General features: G+C 44.3%; 1 protein-coding gene across 1 annotated transcript; it reads left to right on the top strand.

The window, feature by feature from the left end:
• The first annotated feature begins 1,034 nt into the window (after positions 1-1,034).
• mapk6 (mitogen-activated protein kinase 6) lies at positions 1,035-10,807 on the top strand. The gene is made up of 7 exons (XM_079217348.1): positions 1,035-1,651; positions 1,775-2,092; positions 6,969-7,113; positions 7,520-7,684; positions 7,784-7,979; positions 8,200-8,317; positions 8,430-10,807. Exons 1-7 carry the CDS (start codon positions 1,415-1,417, stop codon positions 9,510-9,512), a joined length of 2,262 nt encoding a protein of 753 aa, XP_079073474.1. The 5' UTR covers positions 1,035-1,414; the 3' UTR covers positions 9,513-10,807.
• Positions 10,808-20,998: the final 10,191 nt, after the last annotated feature.

The following is a 20,998-nucleotide window of genomic DNA, read 5'->3' as shown; positions in this document are numbered from 1 at the left end:
GTTTGACCGATGTCGGCTTTGTGCTGCTTAGAGCGAGGAGAGCTATACCACGTAGTCAGAAGCCTCCGCCAACAACGACTCCTTTGTTCGCTTTATCGGCGGGTATCTCTGTAACGTCACGTTTAAATGTTAATGAAAGGGCCAGGGTTAGTTGCAATCATAGTCTCCTTCATAATACGGTTCACGTGTGTGCTACCGGGTGGACATGTTGTGTGGTATATTAGGACCAAGTGGACGGGAGGTCTCCCGGTAGCTAGCTTGTCAGCTCGCCGTTACGCTTCCATTCTTGACTTATTCCGCCAACCAGTCACAGACCCCGTGGATAACATTTTAACATTCAAAGCTCAGAATAAAGGTTATTTTCCCTCCTTATAATGTGTGATATGTAAACACCCTCGCAGGTGTTTATCCGAGCTAATCCTCTGTTAGCTCTCTTTATTGTATCGATACCCAAAAACCGGACTAGCCAGCGCCTGCACGGGCGGGGGAGGGTTAGTTTCCGTTAATGACACCACGTTTATCCTACAGCCGGCGAATGAGTCGGTTTGTTGTTTGACTGCTGATCTTGTGAAACCCCCGACATACTTAGTCAGTTAGGCTTTGACTGTGTGTGTGTGTGTGTGTGTTTGCGTGTGTGCGTGTGTGCGCGCGCAATGGTACGTTATTTGGTTACTATTGTAAAACTATGGACTTGTAACTTGTAACACTTCTATTCTGGCACTACATTGAGTTTGTCTCCTAACCTTTTTAATTTGTTCTGTTTTTCTCTTCTTTTTTTTTTTTAAGGTTATACCCAAGTAAAATGGAGGATAGTTTTGATTGCGACTGTGGCGAGCTTGAGCCACCTGATCATTGAGGGTGAAACATTACTTTGAAGACTTAAAGGCCAGACTCATTTCAGTTTTATAGATCAGGTGACTTGACTTACATTTGAATTACAGACGATACATAATTATAAAAAACAGAAAAAAACACATGAAGCTGCTCAGGACCAGTCAAACACTGAATGTATATGCGCTGTAAGGATGCAACGACATGCTTTTATAGTTTACTATAGTCTCAGTGCTTTTTAATTGGCCTTAAAGACCATTCCATTGCAATCTATAATCATTTGCTTATTACATTGATTACAAGATATCTACACATCCAGGATTGGAGGAGAAATAACATTTAAAATTTACTCAAGATGGAACACAAGTTTGACCACACATTAGTTCCCCAAATCTGTCAGTGACAGATAGACGGGGGGACTCGGTAGTCATCGATAAAGGGGTCAGTTAGCTCAGCCGCTGAAGCAGTGGAGGGATTGTCTGATAAATTCCTCTGTTGGTGTTAAATTTGGACTTGGAAAAAGGCCAAAGACCACACATTCAGAGAAAGCAGAAGCTTGGCGAAAAAGCCGAAAACAGTCGTCATGGCAGAGAAGTTTGAGTCGCTGATGAATATCCACGGCTTCGACCTGGGTTCTCGCTACATGGACTTGAAGCCTCTGGGCTATGGAGCGAACGGCCTGGTGTTCTCAGCAGTTGACACAGACTGTGACAAGCGTGTAGCTGTGAAGAAAATTATCTTGACGGACTCCCAGAGTGTGAAGCATGCCCTGCGAGAAATTAAGATTATTAGACGCCTTGACCACGACAACATTGTCAAGGTAAGTTGCTGAAGGTTTGCTAAAAACAAAACAATTTATCAGGTTTTCTGAGGTTGGAAAAAGTGTTATGTCCAATTTGAAAACTGACTTTCAACACGGACACATCTTCTTTTTGGTCCCCAGGTGTTTGAGACATTGGGCCCCAACGGTCGCAGGTTAACAGAGGATGTGGTGTCCCTGACAGAGGTCAACTCTGTCTACATTGTGCAGGAGTACATGGAGACAGACCTGTGTCAGCTGCTGGAGAGGGGCCTTCTGTCTGAAGATCATGCCCGGCTCTTCATGTACCAGCTCCTCAGGGGCCTTAAGTACATCCACTCTGCCAATGTGCTGCACCGCGACCTCAAGCCTGCCAATCTGTTTGTCAATACAGAGGACCTGGTACTGAAAATCGGGGACTTTGGGCTGGCCCGCATCATGGACCCCCACTATTCTCATAAGGTATGGCCAGTCTCTGGATGGCTGTTTCAGCCCGTCTTATGTGTGGAGAGAATGTTATGGGATTTCGTGATGACTGTGTTGAAATGCTGTTCAGACAAGAGCTTTAAGAAGAGCAGATATAGATAATGTTTGCCCACTTTCTTCCTAAAGATGAGTGATTTGTTGCTCTGACACATGATGTTTGTGCTGTTGCCCAGTAATGTGGTTCCCCCGGAAGGTGACAGAGTTTCACAGCAGGAAGTAAACAAGACGGGATGTGGTTCCTTGCGGTAACGCCTCTATATTTCCTTTGTCAGGAGAAGTGAGGCTGTGGAAAACACAGCCATGAGAACCTTTTCGGGGAAGTTTGAAGTGGAAAAAGGGCTTCATTACAAGTCTAAATATACAAATTATTGAGTTCATGATAATGGGGTTTAACAAAGATTATTATAATCCTTGTTCTTTTGTGAGAAAAATACAGCAAATATTTAAATGTATCATCATGCGCAAAACAGGCAGGTTCATCCTTGAGCCTTTGCCAGCTTCTAATGGCTTAACGTTGTTTAAGGCGGGAGTCTGCAGCAGATCAGGCGGCATTTAATATTTGTATCGGCATTGTTACTTGATTTTCCCACCTGTGAGCCGAGCATGTTTCTTTGCGTTACAGACCCTTTCCATGTCTCATCAGATGCCAACATAACGTAAACCAGGGCAATGAGTGCATGACAAACCAGAAAGCCAGATGTTGACACACCCAATCCTGGATGTACATACTTTAATGCTCTTCCCAGCATTTAGTTAGTGAGGTTGTGTAATGGTAGCAGTAAAGTATATTGCGTTTGCATGGGTCATCCTGTATTGCTCTTTTTATAAAAATTCAAGTCAAAGGCCATATGGTGGTGTGACGTGAAGAAATCTATGTTGGTAAGTCTCTCTTGCTCGCTGTAGCTGTTGGATCTCTTTTGGAGCACAGAGGCAGTCAGATACTCACACGTGTCTCAGATTAGTCACTGGAGGGTCTAAAGTGGGCTCACGTGATGTGATGCGATCCCTCTGGCTGCCACCGCCTCATTCATATCCCATACACAGCTTACATCACTCTGAGACAAACTTACACACACTTGTTTACCAGAACTGCTCATTTCCAGCACACCACCACTATGTTTTTGTAGTCTAGTCACATCTTCAGCTTCGATTTCTCTATTTTCACATGAGTCATATCTTAGGTGGAGACAGTAGCTCTCTCTGCAATAGGAAGGCGAGGGCTCGTGGTTGACGGGAAGAAGTAAGTTTCTCACAGTTAAGTCACTATAGCCACCCACTCAACATTACTGCACTTCTCCCTTACAGCAGGGTTTGCCATGTGGGCTGTTTCCCCTCTATTTAGGCATTTTTTCCCTGATGCGAAACATGCAGGCAAGTGGGTATTGAAAAGCTGCTTGACTGGGGTCAGCTCTCTTGTGTTTGACTATTGTCTGCCGTAGCACTGCGTCAGACTACTGCTGCTCAGTTTTAGTCAAGGATGCTACATGACTACAGCAAATGCTGTAGTCATGTAGTCAGACTGACTTTAATGGGCTTTGACCCTGCTCTCGTTTTTCAAACAGTGTTGCTGTGTTTTGTCTGTCTCTGCTATGATAACAATGATGGGGAGGGACTGTGAAATCTCCACCTGTAGTCACCTGATTGGTGTTCATCTGGTGTTTCAGATGAAAATGAGGCTGGTTTGAAAATGAATCCATCACCCCCAAATGACACTATGGTGCCCAGTGGGGAGTGGCGGCGTTGGTTTCAGTGTTGGCCGAACATTATGGCAGAATCACTTGGGAGAAAATGTGCTTTTACAACCACCCTCTACTTCTAGTAGACTGGGTGAGTCGGGGCAGCTGGTTGGCCGAGTGCATGTTATTTGAATAACGTTGCTTCTATATAAAGAAGGGCTCTTTGCCAGTGAACTTCACTAAAGTGTTGTATGGATTTATGTACCAGAGCTCTAGGCACAAGGCATTTGTTCCTCCTTTTTCTCCCACCTTTCTATTTTTTGTATCATTTGGGTTAATACAAAATTGTAGCTCCTCGTGATTCCCATGAATGGTTCTGTTTTAAGTATGCTGTATACAACTTGCCAAGAGTACCTGTGTTTCGGTGATATCTTTTCATTGTTTTAAGAAAGCAGGCTGTTTCTGCCTATGTGAACCTTAAGGCCAGCCCTCGTGGTGGCCCAGAATCAAGAATGGCAAGAATTCACGTGCCTTCATCCAACTTTCCAACCATGATTCCCCTCCTTTTCCCAGCCAGCCCTTTGTCTTGTCGTGGGAGCCTTTCTCAAGGCCTTATTTGAAGCTGCGTGTGTTCCCAGTTATAGCTGCCTTTTTAACAAGAGAAAAATAATACTGTGGATATAACACTCACCCATTTAGGTTTAGCATTGGTTGTATTCAAGCAAGATGGTTTTACACAAGGTTAACTGAGGCTTTTTTTTTACTACTACAGGATAGTGTAACACATTTAATGTGTTCCTTAAGTGATATAACATCTGCTCAGTGTGGCAACGTGTGTTTTTAGAGGGGAAATCCAGTCTAGTTTTGACAGGTTACATCAGAATGTCTTTATTAGATCTGTAAAGAAATAATAACAGGGGCATTTTCAGGAATGTTATAAGAAGAGGGGGGTGGAAGGTTCACAGAGGTCTTTTATTTCACACAAACATCCAACAAAACCACAACTGCAAGAACACACACACATTTGACCTACATTTTCAGCCAGCAACAGGCCTGCCTGGCACCAGACTTCACAGGATCTAACTGGAAAAATGCTGGGGAGTTGACTGGCTTAATGATTTTCAGAGACGTGGTTTCACTTATTTTCCCAAGCTTGGAAATATCCTGCAGATTTTTTTGCACAACCCAAACACGTTAGCTAACGTGATAGCAAGCTTCCATTAAAAACAAGTTTGAGGGAAATGAAGACGCTGGAGACATCTTGGAGCTGATTGGCCAAGACTCGACACGTCACATCAAAGATGTTCTATTGTGAAGATCACGACCTCAGCTTTTCTCCTTTGTCTCACTCCAATCTCAGAAACGCTGGCAGGCCAGTTGTTCTGCTCCGGCCTTTTTTTCTCTCTGCGACTTATTGAATGCCGTAATAATCGCACGATGCAACGAATCGATGATAAAATTCATTGCCAACTCTTTTGATAATCGATTTTATCGATTTGTTGTTGCAGCGCGAGTTATTTTATCATGGAACCAAAAGTAGCAAGAATTATGGTGATCAGTCAGAACAGATTGTGGATAAGGACCTAATTAATTGATAAACTGTTTATTTCAATGTGTGGTGAGACTGCAGTGAACCTCCACATAGCCATCTATTTATAGTGGTTTTCCTGTGAAATTTTATATATATTTTTTGTATTATTCATTCAGTGCCAGGAAATGTATCGTGAGGCTTCAGTCACTAACTTCTGTGAAGCAACACAGCTTTACCCTGCAATTGGAGGCTGGGCTGGTGGTGATCTCACTGTCTCTTCACAAACCACCTTTGCTGACATCTGGTCAGACCTGCTAAAGGTCGCTGTGATAAACCACAGCCAGAAACACTGAGGGAGCCTTTTATGAGTCACTAAATGTCAGCCTGGTCTGATCTAGATCAGGCGGTTCAGTTATTCACCAACTGTTGCCAGAGGTATTGAGATGACTGACACGCTAATTCCTGTGTTGCAGTCGTTGTGGTTCGTGGCTCCCTGAGAGGTCAGTAAAAGTAAAGGGTGAACTGGAGTGTTCAGCTAATGCACTTTAATGCCCTCAGCTGGTAGGCAAACTCTAATCGGCTCCTTTTTTAGTTCAGAGTCCATTTTACACAGAATTGTCCTAAAGCAATGACCCAACACTCTTTCAAGATAACCTAATCTAAAACTGTTGCAATGCTCTGCTCAACTGGTTGCAGATTTTTTTTCCACTGACTACATTCACACATAACTGACAATGTATTGTCTGTACCTCAGAATTGGTGCTGGACTGCTTTGCCAGTTTCAGTCTTTGTTGTTGCCCTGTAATTCCAGTCTACCTATTCATAAACGTCATTGTTAAAGGCACTGCTAAATAGACTCTGACATACAGATTAGCTGGTTACCCGAAGAAAGAAGTCGCACATACGGTCGCCATGGTGAGTCATTTATAGGCACAACAAAACAGGAGTAGTGCACTCCAGTGTAAAGTATTTGCAGCTAACTTAGGGCAGAAACTAAAGCCTGGCTCGGTGGTGGGCCGACCATTTTGGTCTCATGGACTACCACTGCATGTGGGGGGGAGAGAGGGCAGTGAGGGTGTTGTTTTACCGCCTCCCATCCCCCTGTGTGTGTGTGTGTGTGTGTGTGTGTGTGTGTGTGTGTGTGTGTGTGTGTGTGTACGCACGCACACAGGTCAGTTTCCTTTGTGTTCAGTGTCCTGCTCTGAGTATTCAGGTTTTGTGTGAGTGGAGCGCAGATTGGTGTCAGTGGAGAGTGGCAGCGGGGGATTATCCTGCTCTCTCAGACTGCTGACATGTCTGATCTCCCCCTTTTCATCTGTCTTTTCTCTCCGGGGTCTTTGTCTCCATGCTGTGTTGCGTACGTGACCAGAGCAGGTTCGCCAAGGAGACTGCACCAGGGGTTATCAAGTTTAGCATGGGCCAGCAGGCATGGTTTGTTCTGGGACTCGTGCTAGCAGCAGTGTTGTGGGGCACAGGGAACAGTTATGTTAATCACATTTTATTTTGATTACTGAGGGAAATTAGTTTTTAGAACCTCATTAACTGTGAATGAACCAGTGGTTTTTGTATAAAAAAAAAGAGCTTGGGATGCTTTCTTGTAATTTTTTTTATTTTCACTAAATATGCTTTGCCCCTTTTAACACAGGGCCATCTCTCTGAAGGTCTCGTCACCAAGTGGTACAGGTCTCCTCGCCTGCTGCTGTCTCCTAACAACTACACCAAAGCCATCGACATGTGGGCCGCTGGCTGCATCTTTGCCGAGATGCTCACAGGGAAAACCCTCTTTGCAGGTAAATGTTGACTTGGTTTCTTGTCTCTGACTCACTGTAGCACATCATATACAAACGAACCAGCAAGTAGTCTTTAAACCAGACTGGGTAACTGAGGTAAATATGGAGCACACGTCTGAGCCAGTTGTTCATCCTGCTAGTTAATGTCTTCGTTCAGAACAGACAAGAGATTGGCCCAAAATCGGTCTGCTTTTAATATCCCTATCGCTCTCTTTTGCATATCCAGCTGGAGCTGTGAGACTGGCTGTTCTTGTCAAAATTGCCTTGAGCTAAACACAAGACAAATACCACCTCTGTTCTCATGATCTGCTGCGCTCAGCCTCACCCAGAATAAACTCTCTCAGTCATGCAATGTTGTGTAACCCTTCAAATAAAGTGCCTAATATTTGTCTGCCTGGTGGTTCAGGAGCCCACGAATTGGAGCAGATGCAGCTGATCCTGGAGTCCATCCCCGTACTGCGTGAGGAAGACCGTCAGGAGCTCCACAGCATCATCCCCGTTTTCATCCGCAATGACATGTCCAAGCCTCACACACCACTGGCCAAGCTGCTTCCTGACATCAGTCCCCAGGGTGAGCAACACTTACTTATTCATGCACAGAGGTGGTCAGGATCTTGTCTCATAATTCACATTTCTTACTTGATCATCTCAATGGCCTCCCTCTCTGCAGCCCTGGATTTCCTGGAGAAGATCCTGACCTTTAACCCCATGGATCGTCTCACTGCGGAGGAGGCCCTGGCCCACCCCTATATGGCTGACTACTCCTTCCCCCTCGATGAACCTGTCTCTCTGCACCCTTTCCACATTGAGGACGAAGTAGATGATGTCCTGCTCATGGACCAGAGCCACAGCCACACCTGGGACAGGTATGCTCGCTCTCTTATTCCCTCTCAAATACCTGCGTTCTGTGACCTAGCTCAGAAATGCAAATTCCATGGGCTGACATTTTGAGCTCAGTTTCAGGGGGGATTTCTTTGCTTTCTGCTAAGTGGTAAAAATATGAATATTCAGGTCACGTGACCAGAAAAAAAGCTCTATTACAGGGACTGCTTGGTTACTGAAGTCTCTCTTTGATACTCTTATCAGGTATCATGAGAGCCAGCTGTCGGAGGCGGACTGGCACTTGCACAGCACCCACGACCCAGATGAAGTTCAGGTTGACCCAAGGGCTCTCTCTGATGTGACAGACGAGGAGGAGGTTCAGGTGTGTTTGAATCTTCGTACTCTTAAAACAAGTCGTTTCTCTTCGGTTTATTTCTGCTTACTTTATACACTTTAAGAATACAGTTTTTAATGCTATAGATATCTGTTTCCAGGTGGATCCTCGTAAATATGCTGATGGAGATCGGGAGAAGTTCTTGGATGAGCCGTCCTTCGACTACTCCACTCTGTTCCAGCCAGAGCGATCCTGGCAGGAAGACCACCACGAGAACAAATACTGTGACTTGCAGTGTAGCCACACCTGTAACTACAAGGCTGTGTCACCCTCTTACCTGGACAACCTCATCTGGAGGGACAGTGAAGTCAACCACTACTACGAACCCAAGCTCATCATCGACCTCTCCAACTGGAAGGAGCAGCAGAGCAAGGAGAAGGGCAAGGCCAAGAGCAAGTGCGAGAAGAACGGGCTGGTGAAGGCCCAGATTGCGCTGAAGGAGGCCGAGAAGACCCAGAGTCCGGTGGAGAAGGACAGCGAGCAGGAGAAACACCAGACGGAGAAGCCTCCAAGCCAGCAGAACCAAGGCTTTGACTTCGACTCCTTCATAGCCAGCACCATTCAACTGAGCCTGCAGCCAGAGCCCTGTCAGGAGGCGGCCCTCCTCAACGAGGTAGGCCTCCTGAACGAGCTCAACTCTTCCGTTTCCCACCTGGAGGCTCCCCGCTCAGGCTCCATGTCCAAGTCCATACGTCAGGAGAAGGAGGAGAAGTGCCTGGTAAACCTCGCCCAGTTAGGCGGAGGAGGGTTGGGTGTCAGCGGCGGGGACGGGGCCTGGCCAACTCACCCCTGGGAGAGCTTCGGCTCCGGGGAGCGAGTCGGGGAGAACGGCTGTTTGATAGATGAAGCATGCTGGGACATTCGCAAAGAGGACCAGAAGGAGAGCACGTACACCAGCTACTTGGACCGCCTGTTCAGCCGGAAGGAAGAGGCGGCCGGAGAGACTGTGGCCGGCTTGGAGACGGAGCCCTCGGAGGGGAGAGAGGTGGACGAGAGCTTCCTCGGCAGGAACACAGAGATTGTCCTTAACGTTCAGCTGGACTCTCTGGCTCTGCCGGGCTTTGACAGCACCGATGACTTGCCTCTAAAATCCATCCAGGCGTCCCTCACCCCCTGCGCTGTCAAATGCTCCCCACAGATTGCCCACAAAACGTACAGCAGCATCTTCAAGCATCTTAATTAAAGAAAAATATATCCTCCGACACAGTGCAAAATCTAGGCAGTTTTGTTTTTATGTTTTTTTTTTTTTTTTAAATGCTTTATATTATTGAACTTGAATCATTTCATACCTTTTTTATTATGGTTACTTTTAATTATTTTCTTCTTTTTTTTTAAAGATTTGAGAGGTTGGATTTATTATATTTAAAACATTTTGGTCATCACTCTGAGCCTTGGTCACCAGGCCTTCATGGGTTAATGTCTACGTCCTCATTGCTAAACTGGCATGTCACTTGCACACTTAAGTACTGTAGAAGAACGGAAAGCAGGAGAGAAGTAACTCGAAGAAAGGTGGCTGGTAGGAGACGAGTTCTGACTCGAGAGACGGCGGGTTTGGCTGTTAGGGTGTGACATAAGGAAAGACGCTAGACACTAACATTGCCTTTCCTGGGTGGGGATGCAAAGGAAAAGGGGGGATTGGATGTCTTTTTAATTTTTCGTTTGACTTAATGAAATTTTTCCCTGAAGAAAGCTTCCAAAATAACCCTTTCATACTGTAAATCTGACACATGATGCCAGCAGCAACCATTATCGTAGGCGTTAATGTAAATGTGTTATCTACCTCAAGGTAACAGCCGCGAGAGACACTCGAAGCCGCACTAGTGCTTTACACACATGACCATCCGGGTCGCGTAGATGAAATCTGTCTCACTTTAGCATTTAACATAGTGAGGTGTTTCAGTAATCATTATTTATTTCTAGCAGATGTGCGATATTTATTTTATCAAAATGTGTTATTTCAATGTGATTATTGAAGATTGATAAGTTGGACGGACTTCCATTTTCATTTCGGCACTATATGGGCGTATAGGTGTTTTGTTTTTATGGTAGGATGCAATTTCATCTGTTATGTTCTAAACAAAGTTGAGGCTTTCCATTTTCCACCAATATTATCCAAATGGATATCATTTTTTTATGTTCATTTTGTTTTTATTTATAGGTGCGTTCTGTCTTTAATGGAAAAACTGCTTTATGGTTTAAAGAAGCGCCTAAAAGTCTTAATTTTTTATCTAAATGTAATGTTTAAAAGAAAAATGCGTGCATGGAGGCAAGAGAAAGGTACATCAAAAGTAAAGTTAATGGTGAGTATAAAGTATGTCAGTTTTAACTGTACGTTTTTTGTTAAATTTCTATGTACTTTTTCCAGGCAAGCATGATAAATTAGGTTAAGGTGTAGCATGTAGAACACTTAAGGACTTTTTTTGTAATCATTGGTTCCCCTGTTCTACAAAATATCGAAATAAAAATTACTGGCAAAGAGTTTAGCTTGTCGTCTTTTTGGCCATGGATGACTCTCTGACCTCATAAACTCACTTAAGTGGTGGTTTTGTCACTTTAATGTTGACCGCACAGCCACGAGAGCCTTGGTGGTGGAGAGGAAATGCTGACTCCATTTTAATGTCAAAGTAGGCAGACTAAATTACACTGCAAGCGCTCGGGACACAAGCTTTGAATCAGCAGCTAAATGTAGCTCTGGCTCAGTCCACCATATTTCAGAGCTGTCGACTTGGTACACAGAGTCCCACCTGCTCTTGGGTGTAAAGCACTGCAGAGAAACGAGCTGCATTACCTAGTTGTTCAATAGTGACGCATTTCTTTTGTCAACGTGTAGAAACTTTAAACTGTCTATAAGGGAGAGGTGATGGATCCGGTTGTGTTTGGCGATATTGGGTTCCTGCAGGCTGTGGTGACGTTGTTAAAGTCACCCCTGATAGTTTTAGGATCAGATAATGGTGACAAATCCTTTTCACCTCCAGGAATACTTTTATTTATTTTTTTAAAGGCTTTTAGTGTCTTTATTTGCTCAAAGCATGAATTGTTTCTTCAACCTGTGGTGTATAGTGGGTAATAAATAATGTGCATCTTTAATAATAGGTAAATGTTAAGGTCAAGTCAAAGGTTAAAGCACAAAAGGTAATTTCAAGCTGTAAACATTCTCAAGTATAAGTAAAAGGTGCTGCAACAAGTAAAACTGTATATAAACAAAACTTGAGTATAAAAGTACAAATACTCTATGTATTTTAATATATTTATACTGTATCTTTGCTATACTATTTAAATATTTCTATCTGTGCATCAACATGTAAGCAGTCTTTAGATAAGATGGTGCTTTTTTTTAGTCCCTCAAAAGGGGAAATTTAACCTTTTGTCCACATGAGCCAAACGGGTTGAAAAGGTTTATCATGTGAATAATTCACTGACCAGACTCCGGTTGCTTAAACGACTAACGAGGGGAAAGCTGTGGTACAAAGGTTGGAGCTGGTTGTCTCTATAATCAGCTACAGCTGGCCTTGGGTTTTTCAGCGCCATTTCTTCCTGCTGGGGAAAAAATGAGGCCAGCTCTGTTGTTTTTTTGGCTCTCTTGGTAACAATAGAATCCTCAGAAGAGATTAAACCCGGCTGGAAAACGCTGATGCAAGCTGAGGTACCCAATTTGTGCCAAGTGACGGCACAAGAGCAACGCCTTAAGAATAATTGTAGGTCAAAATGTTGTGTGCTATTTTCACCTTTTAAAAAAAAGAAAACCTCACATGTCCTCCTTAAACATGCCTCATCTCTTTCCTGCAGCTTCTCAGTCTTTTGCTCTCTCGATGCGACGCTTCTGATTACATTGTCTGCTGTCCTGCTCAGATGTCAACACTGGCATCGCATCACACGGGCTTCCTCATTACCGTCGGCGTCCTCCCTCTCTTTCTGCAAGTTGCCACGGCAACTCTCCTCAGTCTTGCACCTCCATGCCTCACTTTCCCTCCCGACTGCCACTCATCCCTCACCCTCTGAGGTCTCCCCTGTGGCCCCGGGGCCTGTCGGGTTAAAAATAAAATCCAGGGAACACTGGGAGAAGCAGCTTTACTCGCCACCCATCCGATGGCGTTGCCTACTAATTCAAGGTCATCGTTGCTATTCTCTTTTCCTGGAAAGGCCAATTCAAACTTCTACAGGGCTTCTTCCTGCAATGGAGGGAACTGAAATAACGTATAGAGGCGATGAGCAGCTTGGCAAAGGTCTCGCAGTGAGGTTGAATTCATGTGGAGACAAAGCCTCCAACATTTATCTGCTACAACTTGAGGCTGCTCATCATGGCACCTCGGTGTCAGAATGTGTGTCCATATTCAGACCAGAGTTGTGCAGAGAGCTGCATACTAAAGTTAGAACACAAAGTACCTTTTATAAATAGGCATCACCTCTCGGGCTCTTGCACTTTAAGAGCTTTATTTACTGCCAAAGTCACAGATACTCCAGCCTATCAATATCATTTTATATGATTATTAATGTGCGGTTTTGGCATCGACAGCTATTTCCTGCAAAAGAAGCTCGACAAACTACTTCTTGCTCAACACCAAACACACAGTTTAGCATAAACATGATGGGTAATTCCCTCAGGACTTGGTGGAAACCCAAAACAAAGAGTTGAAAGAGAGAAAATTGGACTTGCATTCGGCATGTGGCCAGAAACACGAAACCAAATGAATGACGTCGTTGCTCCGTGTCTGCTGCAGGTGCCAATATGCAAATGTCTTGCTGAGAAGTTTGACGTATCTACGTAAAAGGAGATGATTTGTCAATGTTGTGTTCACGACTTGTTTCTGCTGCCCTCAAATGGCCAAATATGTTATAGCAGGTTAAAGGATAAGTTCACAGGCAGCATTGACTGATCACAGTGACCACGTAAACAGGAGGTCTTAAACCTCTCAATATGAATATATAATGTTTGTTGCCAGACAAATCAAATTGTTGACCGGAAACTCCAAGATGCTCCTCCAGCGTTAATAATGCTTGTTATAGTTATCTATTTTGTCTTCTCGTGTAAAATATAGTTATTCAAGAATATGTAATTTAGCTTTGGCAATAATGTAACTTGAACATCCATACCAATAAAGCTTATTTGAATTACGGTGGAGATATAGAGAGCTGGGTAGCTAACATGGAAGGAAGGATAGAGGAGAGAAAGTGAGGTTAGGGCCTGAATTGTGTTTTCAGAAGATCATTTGAGTGGTGTTTCACTGCATAATAGCACCTGCATATGTATTACTTGAGACTCTTATATAAAATACAATCATCTCGTGTGTATTTTCTATTGTGTGGGTGACATGATCATAAACTGGCCACTTCACAGTAAAGCACATCCAGTAACAGTGGATATGTTTTATGTGTGTAAATGAATGGGTTTTAAATTAGAAGGCGCAGAAAGCTCAAAGGGTGTACTGAAGGAAAGAAGATAGCCTTTTATATTAATGGATTAGCATATTTTGAGCTTGAAAGTGTATTTGATTTATGCAAAAGAGCTTAAAGAAACCTCGAGGTAATTGTGTGATTCTTCCACCCGCGATGACAGATGGGAGGGCTTTGTCACGACGCCCCAGTGGAACAAACACTCCAACGACGGCTACAGAGAAACTGTCGTTGCTTGTTTATCTACTTGTGTAGTCATACGTGTGCAGGTCAGAAATGTATGTTGGTGTCATACCATCCTCTTAAATGTTACTTCTCTTACGGGTAAAAGATAGATGACTAGGGTCGTTTTGAAATGAACTTGGACACTTCGAGGACTTTTGATGCTAATCAGACCAAACAATGCTGAGAGGCCTCTTGTTTTTGTGCCTTGCATTTCACAGACAAACCAGTTTGAATTATTATAATTGTGCAGAAGGCAAAGTAAAGGCTTACAACAGACATTTCCGTGCCATCAACATTCAAGCAGAGTATCAGCTTCTACAAATGTTCCATTATGTTGATGCAATGTGTTTTCTTTTCTCAAGTTGCTATTTGTATTTGTGAGTGTTTGAGGATTTATGGCACATTTATTAGGAGCACTGTGTAGGATTTAGTGATATCTATTCCAGCATACTATACTTCGAAATAAATGTCTCCTAGAGCCAGAAACATTGACTGAGGTTTTTCTGTGACGTCGCACCAGTAGGCGATACATACAGGGTGAGCTGTTAATAGATCAGAACTGATCGCATGGTTACAAATATAACATGGACTTATTGTTTTCATTGTTACAATACTAGCGTGGCACTGACTTTATACTCGTATAGAGTGATGTTTATATTGTTTGACTTCTTGTTATCCAGTTTGGATCTTGTTCCCCAATTCTGCCAACACATGCGGATCTCGCTCTACTTTTGGCACAACTAACCCAGTAGTTACATGCGTTACATCGTAAGGGGGGTACACTATAAACATATCAAGACTTTAAACTAAACCATGCCTTTGGTGTGTTTCATTTGAAGATCAAAAACTTGCTCCCAAAACCTGACTACAGATTATGTGCCCACTTAGTCTGTCCACGGAGAACTCACACTGGTTTTCAATCAAGACAGCTTACCATCGCGGTTTGCCACAGGGGATTATCCTGGATCCATAGCCGTTTACACTATACATAAATAGTATAATTCTTCCTCGTCAATACGTCAATGCCCATTTTCTGTTGATGATACAATGTTATATGCCGCAGGCTTACAACTTATAACCACTCCCTGGCGCATCTTTAGTCTACCAATTATTCCTCTGATCACAGACTAGTTTTGAATCCAGAAAACACCAAGAACATGGTATAAATGGCACTCGTATTCCTCTTCATAAAAATACTTGGAATTTGGCCTGAAAGCAGACTGACATTCAAAATGAATTTATCACTAATGACACATTTTGGACTCATTGTTCTCTGTATCAAACGGTTTGATTCTTCCTTACAGTCGAGAAGAAATAGCAATTTCATGTTATTCATTTATTAAAGTCGACTGATGAAGCTTTCAAATGATCCCTTCTGTCGTTTGAATGTAGTAACCACAGTACACAGTAACTACTTGACCTTAGTTATCCCTCATGTACACACTAATGTTGGCAGAACTGGTTTCAAGTACAACGCACCTTTTAAATGGAATGATTGCATTCCCCTGGAAGGGAATTAAAGGAATTAAGCGATTAAATAAAAAAAGGTTCATTCAGCTTTATCCACACATAAATTAATAGTTTGTCTTCTGGATTAAAGCTTTTTTTTACTAAACCGAATTGAAAATATAGGCCTGTATTACTATCTTATTTACATGCATATTATACTGGTTTCTTTAACAACATCAAACATATTCATGACTTCAGCTGTTTTCTAAACTATATGTGATAAAACATAGTTTTCACACAGTTCTTTTGTCACGTTCAGATATTCGCTATTGGATGTTGCTAGTCTGTCATTAGAAGCTGCTGTACATGAGCTGAATTTATTGCGTAAGCTTGAAAATGTATATTCAAATAAATATACAGAGTCCCATCTGAAAGAAGTGTATGACAGATTGTTTCAACCTCAAATAATGACAGTTACACCACAAAGCAAATTGATAACATCCAGGGGTTTTATTAACGTCTCGTCGGTTTGCTAAATGTCGAGACAAACCCTGAAATCAAGGAGAAGAACCGTGTCCTGAAAGATGCACTGAGGTTCACGTGTTGTGTTTATAGGTTGCCAAGACACAGTTGTTTGGCTACAGTGGATTCTCATGAGTGTCACAAAGTGTGCGTTTCAGCTGAGAGCAGATCAACACACACACAGCTATAGGATAAGAGAGACACCGTGTTCTGTGTCCTGGATATCTTCTTGTTTTGTCATCAAACTAAATCGGGCTACAGGGAGAATTTCAGGCACTCGGCAATTACGTTTTTGGTGGCTTATGTTTTGACATGTCAGAGTGGCTTCAGATCAGAGGTCTCTGCTGTGAGAGAAGCCGTCGCTATTTGGAGACGATTGCTTAGACCAAGCAGAGAGGCTAAGATGAAGGCCAAGGCTTTGTCAGTGAGGGAGTGCACCTGGACGTCAGAGGAGTGCCACCTCGTGGACGAGCTGCCTGCAGACTCGCGGAGGGACAGCTTTTGTTTGCCAAATATATTCCGGTCCAAAAAGGTGAAGCCGCTGACCAGGATTCAGACTGGACCCACTTACCAGGTGTACCATACAGCCAGAGAGCTCCTGCTAGAGGTGCTGGACAGAGGAGCCGTCCGGGAGCTGATCAGGAGAGCCGCTGGTGTGAAGCCAGGGGCGAACCGTCCGTCATACAACCAGAGCCGAGAGCAGAGCGCAGATCTCTCTGAGGAGGAGTATGCCGAGGCGGTAACCTGGTTCTCTGTAGTCCTACAGAGCGGCCTGACTGTAGGAGAGGACCGCAGCTTCGGCTCCGAGTTGACCCTGAAGCTGGATGGATGGCAGGGCGTCCTGAAGAGAAACAGCTTCCAGATCAACCTCCTGCCTCTGACCAGGCGGGAGGATGGGGACAAGTTGGAAGCCCTCTCTGCGTTCTGTGGCCACCTAACCAGGCGCTACCAGGCCTTATACACACCTGGTCACAACCTGGCTGTGAAGAAATACAGACTTTCCTACCAGCAGGGTCCTTGCGCTCTCCATCTTGCCCTCCTCTGTGACACGAGCTCCGGGTTCATCTGCAACATGTATCTGTACTGTCCGGAGCAACTCCAAACGCAGAGGAGGAAAACTGTAGTGGAGCAGGTGGTCGGACACCTGCTGAGACCCTTCTGCAGCCACAGACACCTGGTTCAGCTGGACCGCTCTGCTTGGACGGAGGGCAGACTCACAGACAGCTTCTCTGCCTTAGGGGTGGATGTTCACTTTGCGCCAACTGTTCAAAGATCATCTTCATCTCCAGCACTGCTGCCGCAGCAGCAGCTCCAACACACACCTGAGGACTCCCCTTCTCAACTCGTGACCCACCTGCAGGGCTGGACTGGACCGGCTCTGTTTCCTCTGTCGGACCTGAAGGGATCGGTGGTCGATGTGTTCCTCCCAGGCCTCTGGGTGACGCTGCACGTCATCTGCATCAACACATTTGTGCTCCACACTCTGCAGAGGCAGCAGGGCTCCGGCAGACAGGTCCACCTGACAGAGTTCACCAGATCTCTGGCCTCCGAGCTGGCCGTGGACAGCAGCGTCACTGTGCCTGTTCTGCCGCGACTAAACAGCAGCTCGTGCCAAGAGGCAACTTTCACAAGCCCTTACATGCAAAGGTTAGTCCTACTCTTTTATTATAGTGTTTTTGTATTCACGCTAATAATAGCCTTCACAGAATTACATGTTTGAAAAAAAAAGGCAAGCGAGAGATAACTTCTATTTTTGAAATCATTTGATGTGTAAAATTATATTTGTATCCAGGCTAGCTGTGGAAGTCTGAAGCCTTCTGAATTCACTTCAGTGCGACTTCAGCTGAACATTTCAGAATGACTCAATAGGGCATCGACCACAAAGAACATGGGGGACTGACATTTTCTCAGCCTGGTTGAGCAAGATGCAATGTTGGTGCTATTAGTCTATCAGAGCAAGTTGACAATTTGAATATGAGGGCGGCGACTTAAAATGATTGTCATTAATAATAAATATGCTGGTTATTGTTTTCAAAGAATTGATTATGAGTCAGTAACATTTTCAGAAAACATTTCCCAGATCCCAAAGGTGACACCTTCACATTTCTTCAGGACCAAAGTGCAAATACATTAAATCTACAACTATTGTGATTATATCCAATTATGATACAAGCGTTACGGAGGAGGTTTTGATTTCTGTTCCGGTTCCTTGCAGGACGAATACATTCAGCCGGGGTCAGGTGATGGACAGCGAGAAACAAGGCCGCGGCTCTGCAGTGCGGCTGCACGGGTGGAACCGAGCCGGGGTGTGCGGTCTGGACAACTCGGGCAACTCCTGCTACTTAAATGCTGTGCTGCAGTGTTTGTGTTCCACGTTGCCCCTCGTGGAGCACCTCCTTCATCAGGACACTCGCGAAGAGCTGGGAAGGTTAGACCCCCCCTCCCCCCTTACCTTTGTGACTCACTTGCTGCCCGTCATATCTTCCCAGCAGTTTTAACCTCTGTCTAAGCAGGTCGAAGTGCCGTGTGGCCGAGATGTTTGCCCGCCTGCTGGAGGAGATGTGGCTGGGAAGCAGCTCCAGCTGTGCCCCAGCGGAGGCCAGGTCTGTGATGTGCTCCATACTCCCCCAGTTCAACAACCATTCCCAACAAGACGCCCAGGAGTTGCTGCTCTTTCTCCTAAACGCACTCCACGACGACCTCAAAAAGGTGCAGCATCGCGTACACGACACGCAGCTCTCTGTGGCAAATCCCTTCACCCACAGAATGAGTCGATCCGTCTCTGTCTGTTTGTTTCCAAGGTTGCAAAGCAGCAGGTGCGCCCCTCGATAAGACAGCCGAGACCAGCGATGGAGTCCACCACCATCGTCTCACGTTTGTTTGAGGGCCAGCTCGGCTACATGACCCTCTGCATGCACTGCGACCACCAGACACACAGGACACAGACCTTCACTGTGCTGTCGCTCCCGATTCCAACAGACATCATTAAGTGCTCCATTCAGGTACTTTAAACACCTGCAGGAGCCACTTTGCACCGAACATCCTGCCTGCATGTTGACTTTTAGATATTGGTGGTCTTGGCCTTATTGTTCTGTGTGCAGGATTGCCTGTCTCTGTTCTTCGAGCAGACCCTCCTGACCGGGGTAGAGCAGATGCTGTGCTCGGTGTGTGTGCTGAGGAGAGAAACGGCAGTCCTCACTTGTTTGGACAAACCTCCAGAAATCCTCATGTTGCACCTGAAACGGTGGGTAGACCCAAAACATCACCATTTAAAGGTTACACTTAATTGTAAGGGCACAAGTTAAATTCATGAATCTCGCATGAGAATGAAAATTTACACTGCTAAAATAATCTCACCTTCAAAGGTCTGCATGATCTCCATCAGCAGATGTTCTTTGCCTAGTTGCCATGTTGGTTTATAAGTTCAGTTTCAAACTTCATTCTGGAGCTTTGACGGCACCACTTAATTTAATTGTCAGTCATTGTAGGACTGGCAGTTGAGACGTGATAATTAAATTAAACACTGAAGCAGAGCCTGCAGGGTTCAGCCTCCTTAAAACCAGAACAGTTCATGAATCTCGTCTTCCTGCACATAGAATATTCTGCCAAGAGACTTCGGTTTGTCATGTTTTCAGTGATTAACTTCTATTTAGCTTTCAAGTAGCCTACATTTGCTCTTTATTTATGAATTCATAAATATTGTTGCACGCTTCAGAAAACCTGAGATCACCACAAGCGTCATGGCAGACTCATGCAAGCATGGCTTTTTATTAGAATAACTGAAGGAGCCCCGAGTTGGATGAACTAAAACTATTAATTTAAGCAGCAGTTCAGTGGGCAGAAACCATCTAGCTAATGAGTCAAAGATCTGATGGACACGTGGAAGCTGAGTGAAAGGCTATAAATACTAAGTTGACAACATTTTAATTCTGAAAGATTTATCTACGAGTGACTATTCCTAAAGTTATGGAGCCTTCATTCATATTGAGCAACAGCCCTTCACAATCAACAGTGTACATTAGTGAAGAATGCACTAATATGATTAATTATGAAGGGCTACTATGCCGTGGTTATTATTAACTGTTAAACAATATGATCTTCTTCTTCTTCTATCACCTTTATCTCCTCTGCAGGTTTGGCTGTAAAGGGAAGAATCAGGTGAAACTGAGGACTAACGTGGTTTTCTCCTCGAGACTCGATCTCTCCCCGTTTCTATCCGGCTCAGTACAGAAAGCCTCATATTCTTCATACCGCCTTTATGCTGTTGTGGTCAGTAAACACACAAACAGATACTGTATGAGCAACCCTACAGGCTTTATATTACAATTTAGATTAGGCTGCATGACAACAACTACTGATTATTTAAATCTGGAAGCTGTAGTCAGCCACTTTCTTATCTTTTTACACTGGGCAGAAGCGATTTTATGTAATGTGGCCAAAATCTGTCAACAATTTATCATTATTTTTGTGGTGAAGGCTTCATGTATTTTAGAACAGGACTGTATTGGTTCTGTGAAGTTTTCAGTTCATGCGCTACATCATTCCCCTTTAATTTCCCACATTTTTCCAGATAGTATGTCAATGAGTAGTTGCAGCCAAGTCATATCTTTTTTTCCTCTCCAATTTGTGGCTTACCGAGTGATGTTGCGCTTTAAAAGACAGATGTGTGAGGACGGTTTTGATTGGATTTATTTGACAGCAGTGTGAACAATGAAACCACAGCATAATAATACATTATGGATAAATGGAGTTCTGTCTTTATATAATTTTCATGTAATCTCTCCTTCTCTAGAACCACACAGGTCATCTGAACACGGGTCACTACACCGCTCTATGCCACAACGCCTTGACTAGATCCTGGCACTGTTTCGACGACTCTGCGGTCAGAGAGGTCCGGGACAGCCTTGTTCAATCTGCCAACGCCTACGTGCTGCTCTACAGCCGCAAGCCGTTTCAAAAGCCAAAGATCCACGGACTCTGAGCTCTCCAACCAGCAGGCCAAATGCATGAGGGGACTGAGTCCCAACCTCCTTTTTCCTTCTCAACCGTTGTTTGTTTTGTGATGTTCTTATAGCCTCGGGA

The sequence above is a fragment of the Taurulus bubalis genome, assembly GCF_910589615.1.
Source record: "Taurulus bubalis genome assembly, chromosome: 4".
In the NCBI taxonomy this organism is placed as follows: Eukaryota; Metazoa; Chordata; class Actinopteri; order Perciformes; family Cottidae; genus Taurulus; species Taurulus bubalis.
Note: the sequence above shows the minus strand (reverse complement) of the source record. Positions and strands in the feature narration are given on the sequence as shown.

Bases quoted from the DNA above. Each gene is read 5' to 3' on its own strand.
- mapk6 (XM_079217348.1), top strand. From the start codon at position 1,415: ATGGCAGAGAAGTTTGAGTCGCTGATGAATATCCACGGCTTCGACCTG. The intron at 1,652-1,774 runs GTAAGTTGCTGA...TTTGGTCCCCAG, and splicing joins ACCACGACAACATTGTCAAG to GTGTTTGAGACATTGGGCCC. The intron at 8,318-8,429 runs GTGTGTTTGAAT...ATCTGTTTCCAG, and splicing joins CAGACGAGGAGGAGGTTCAG to GTGGATCCTCGTAAATATGC.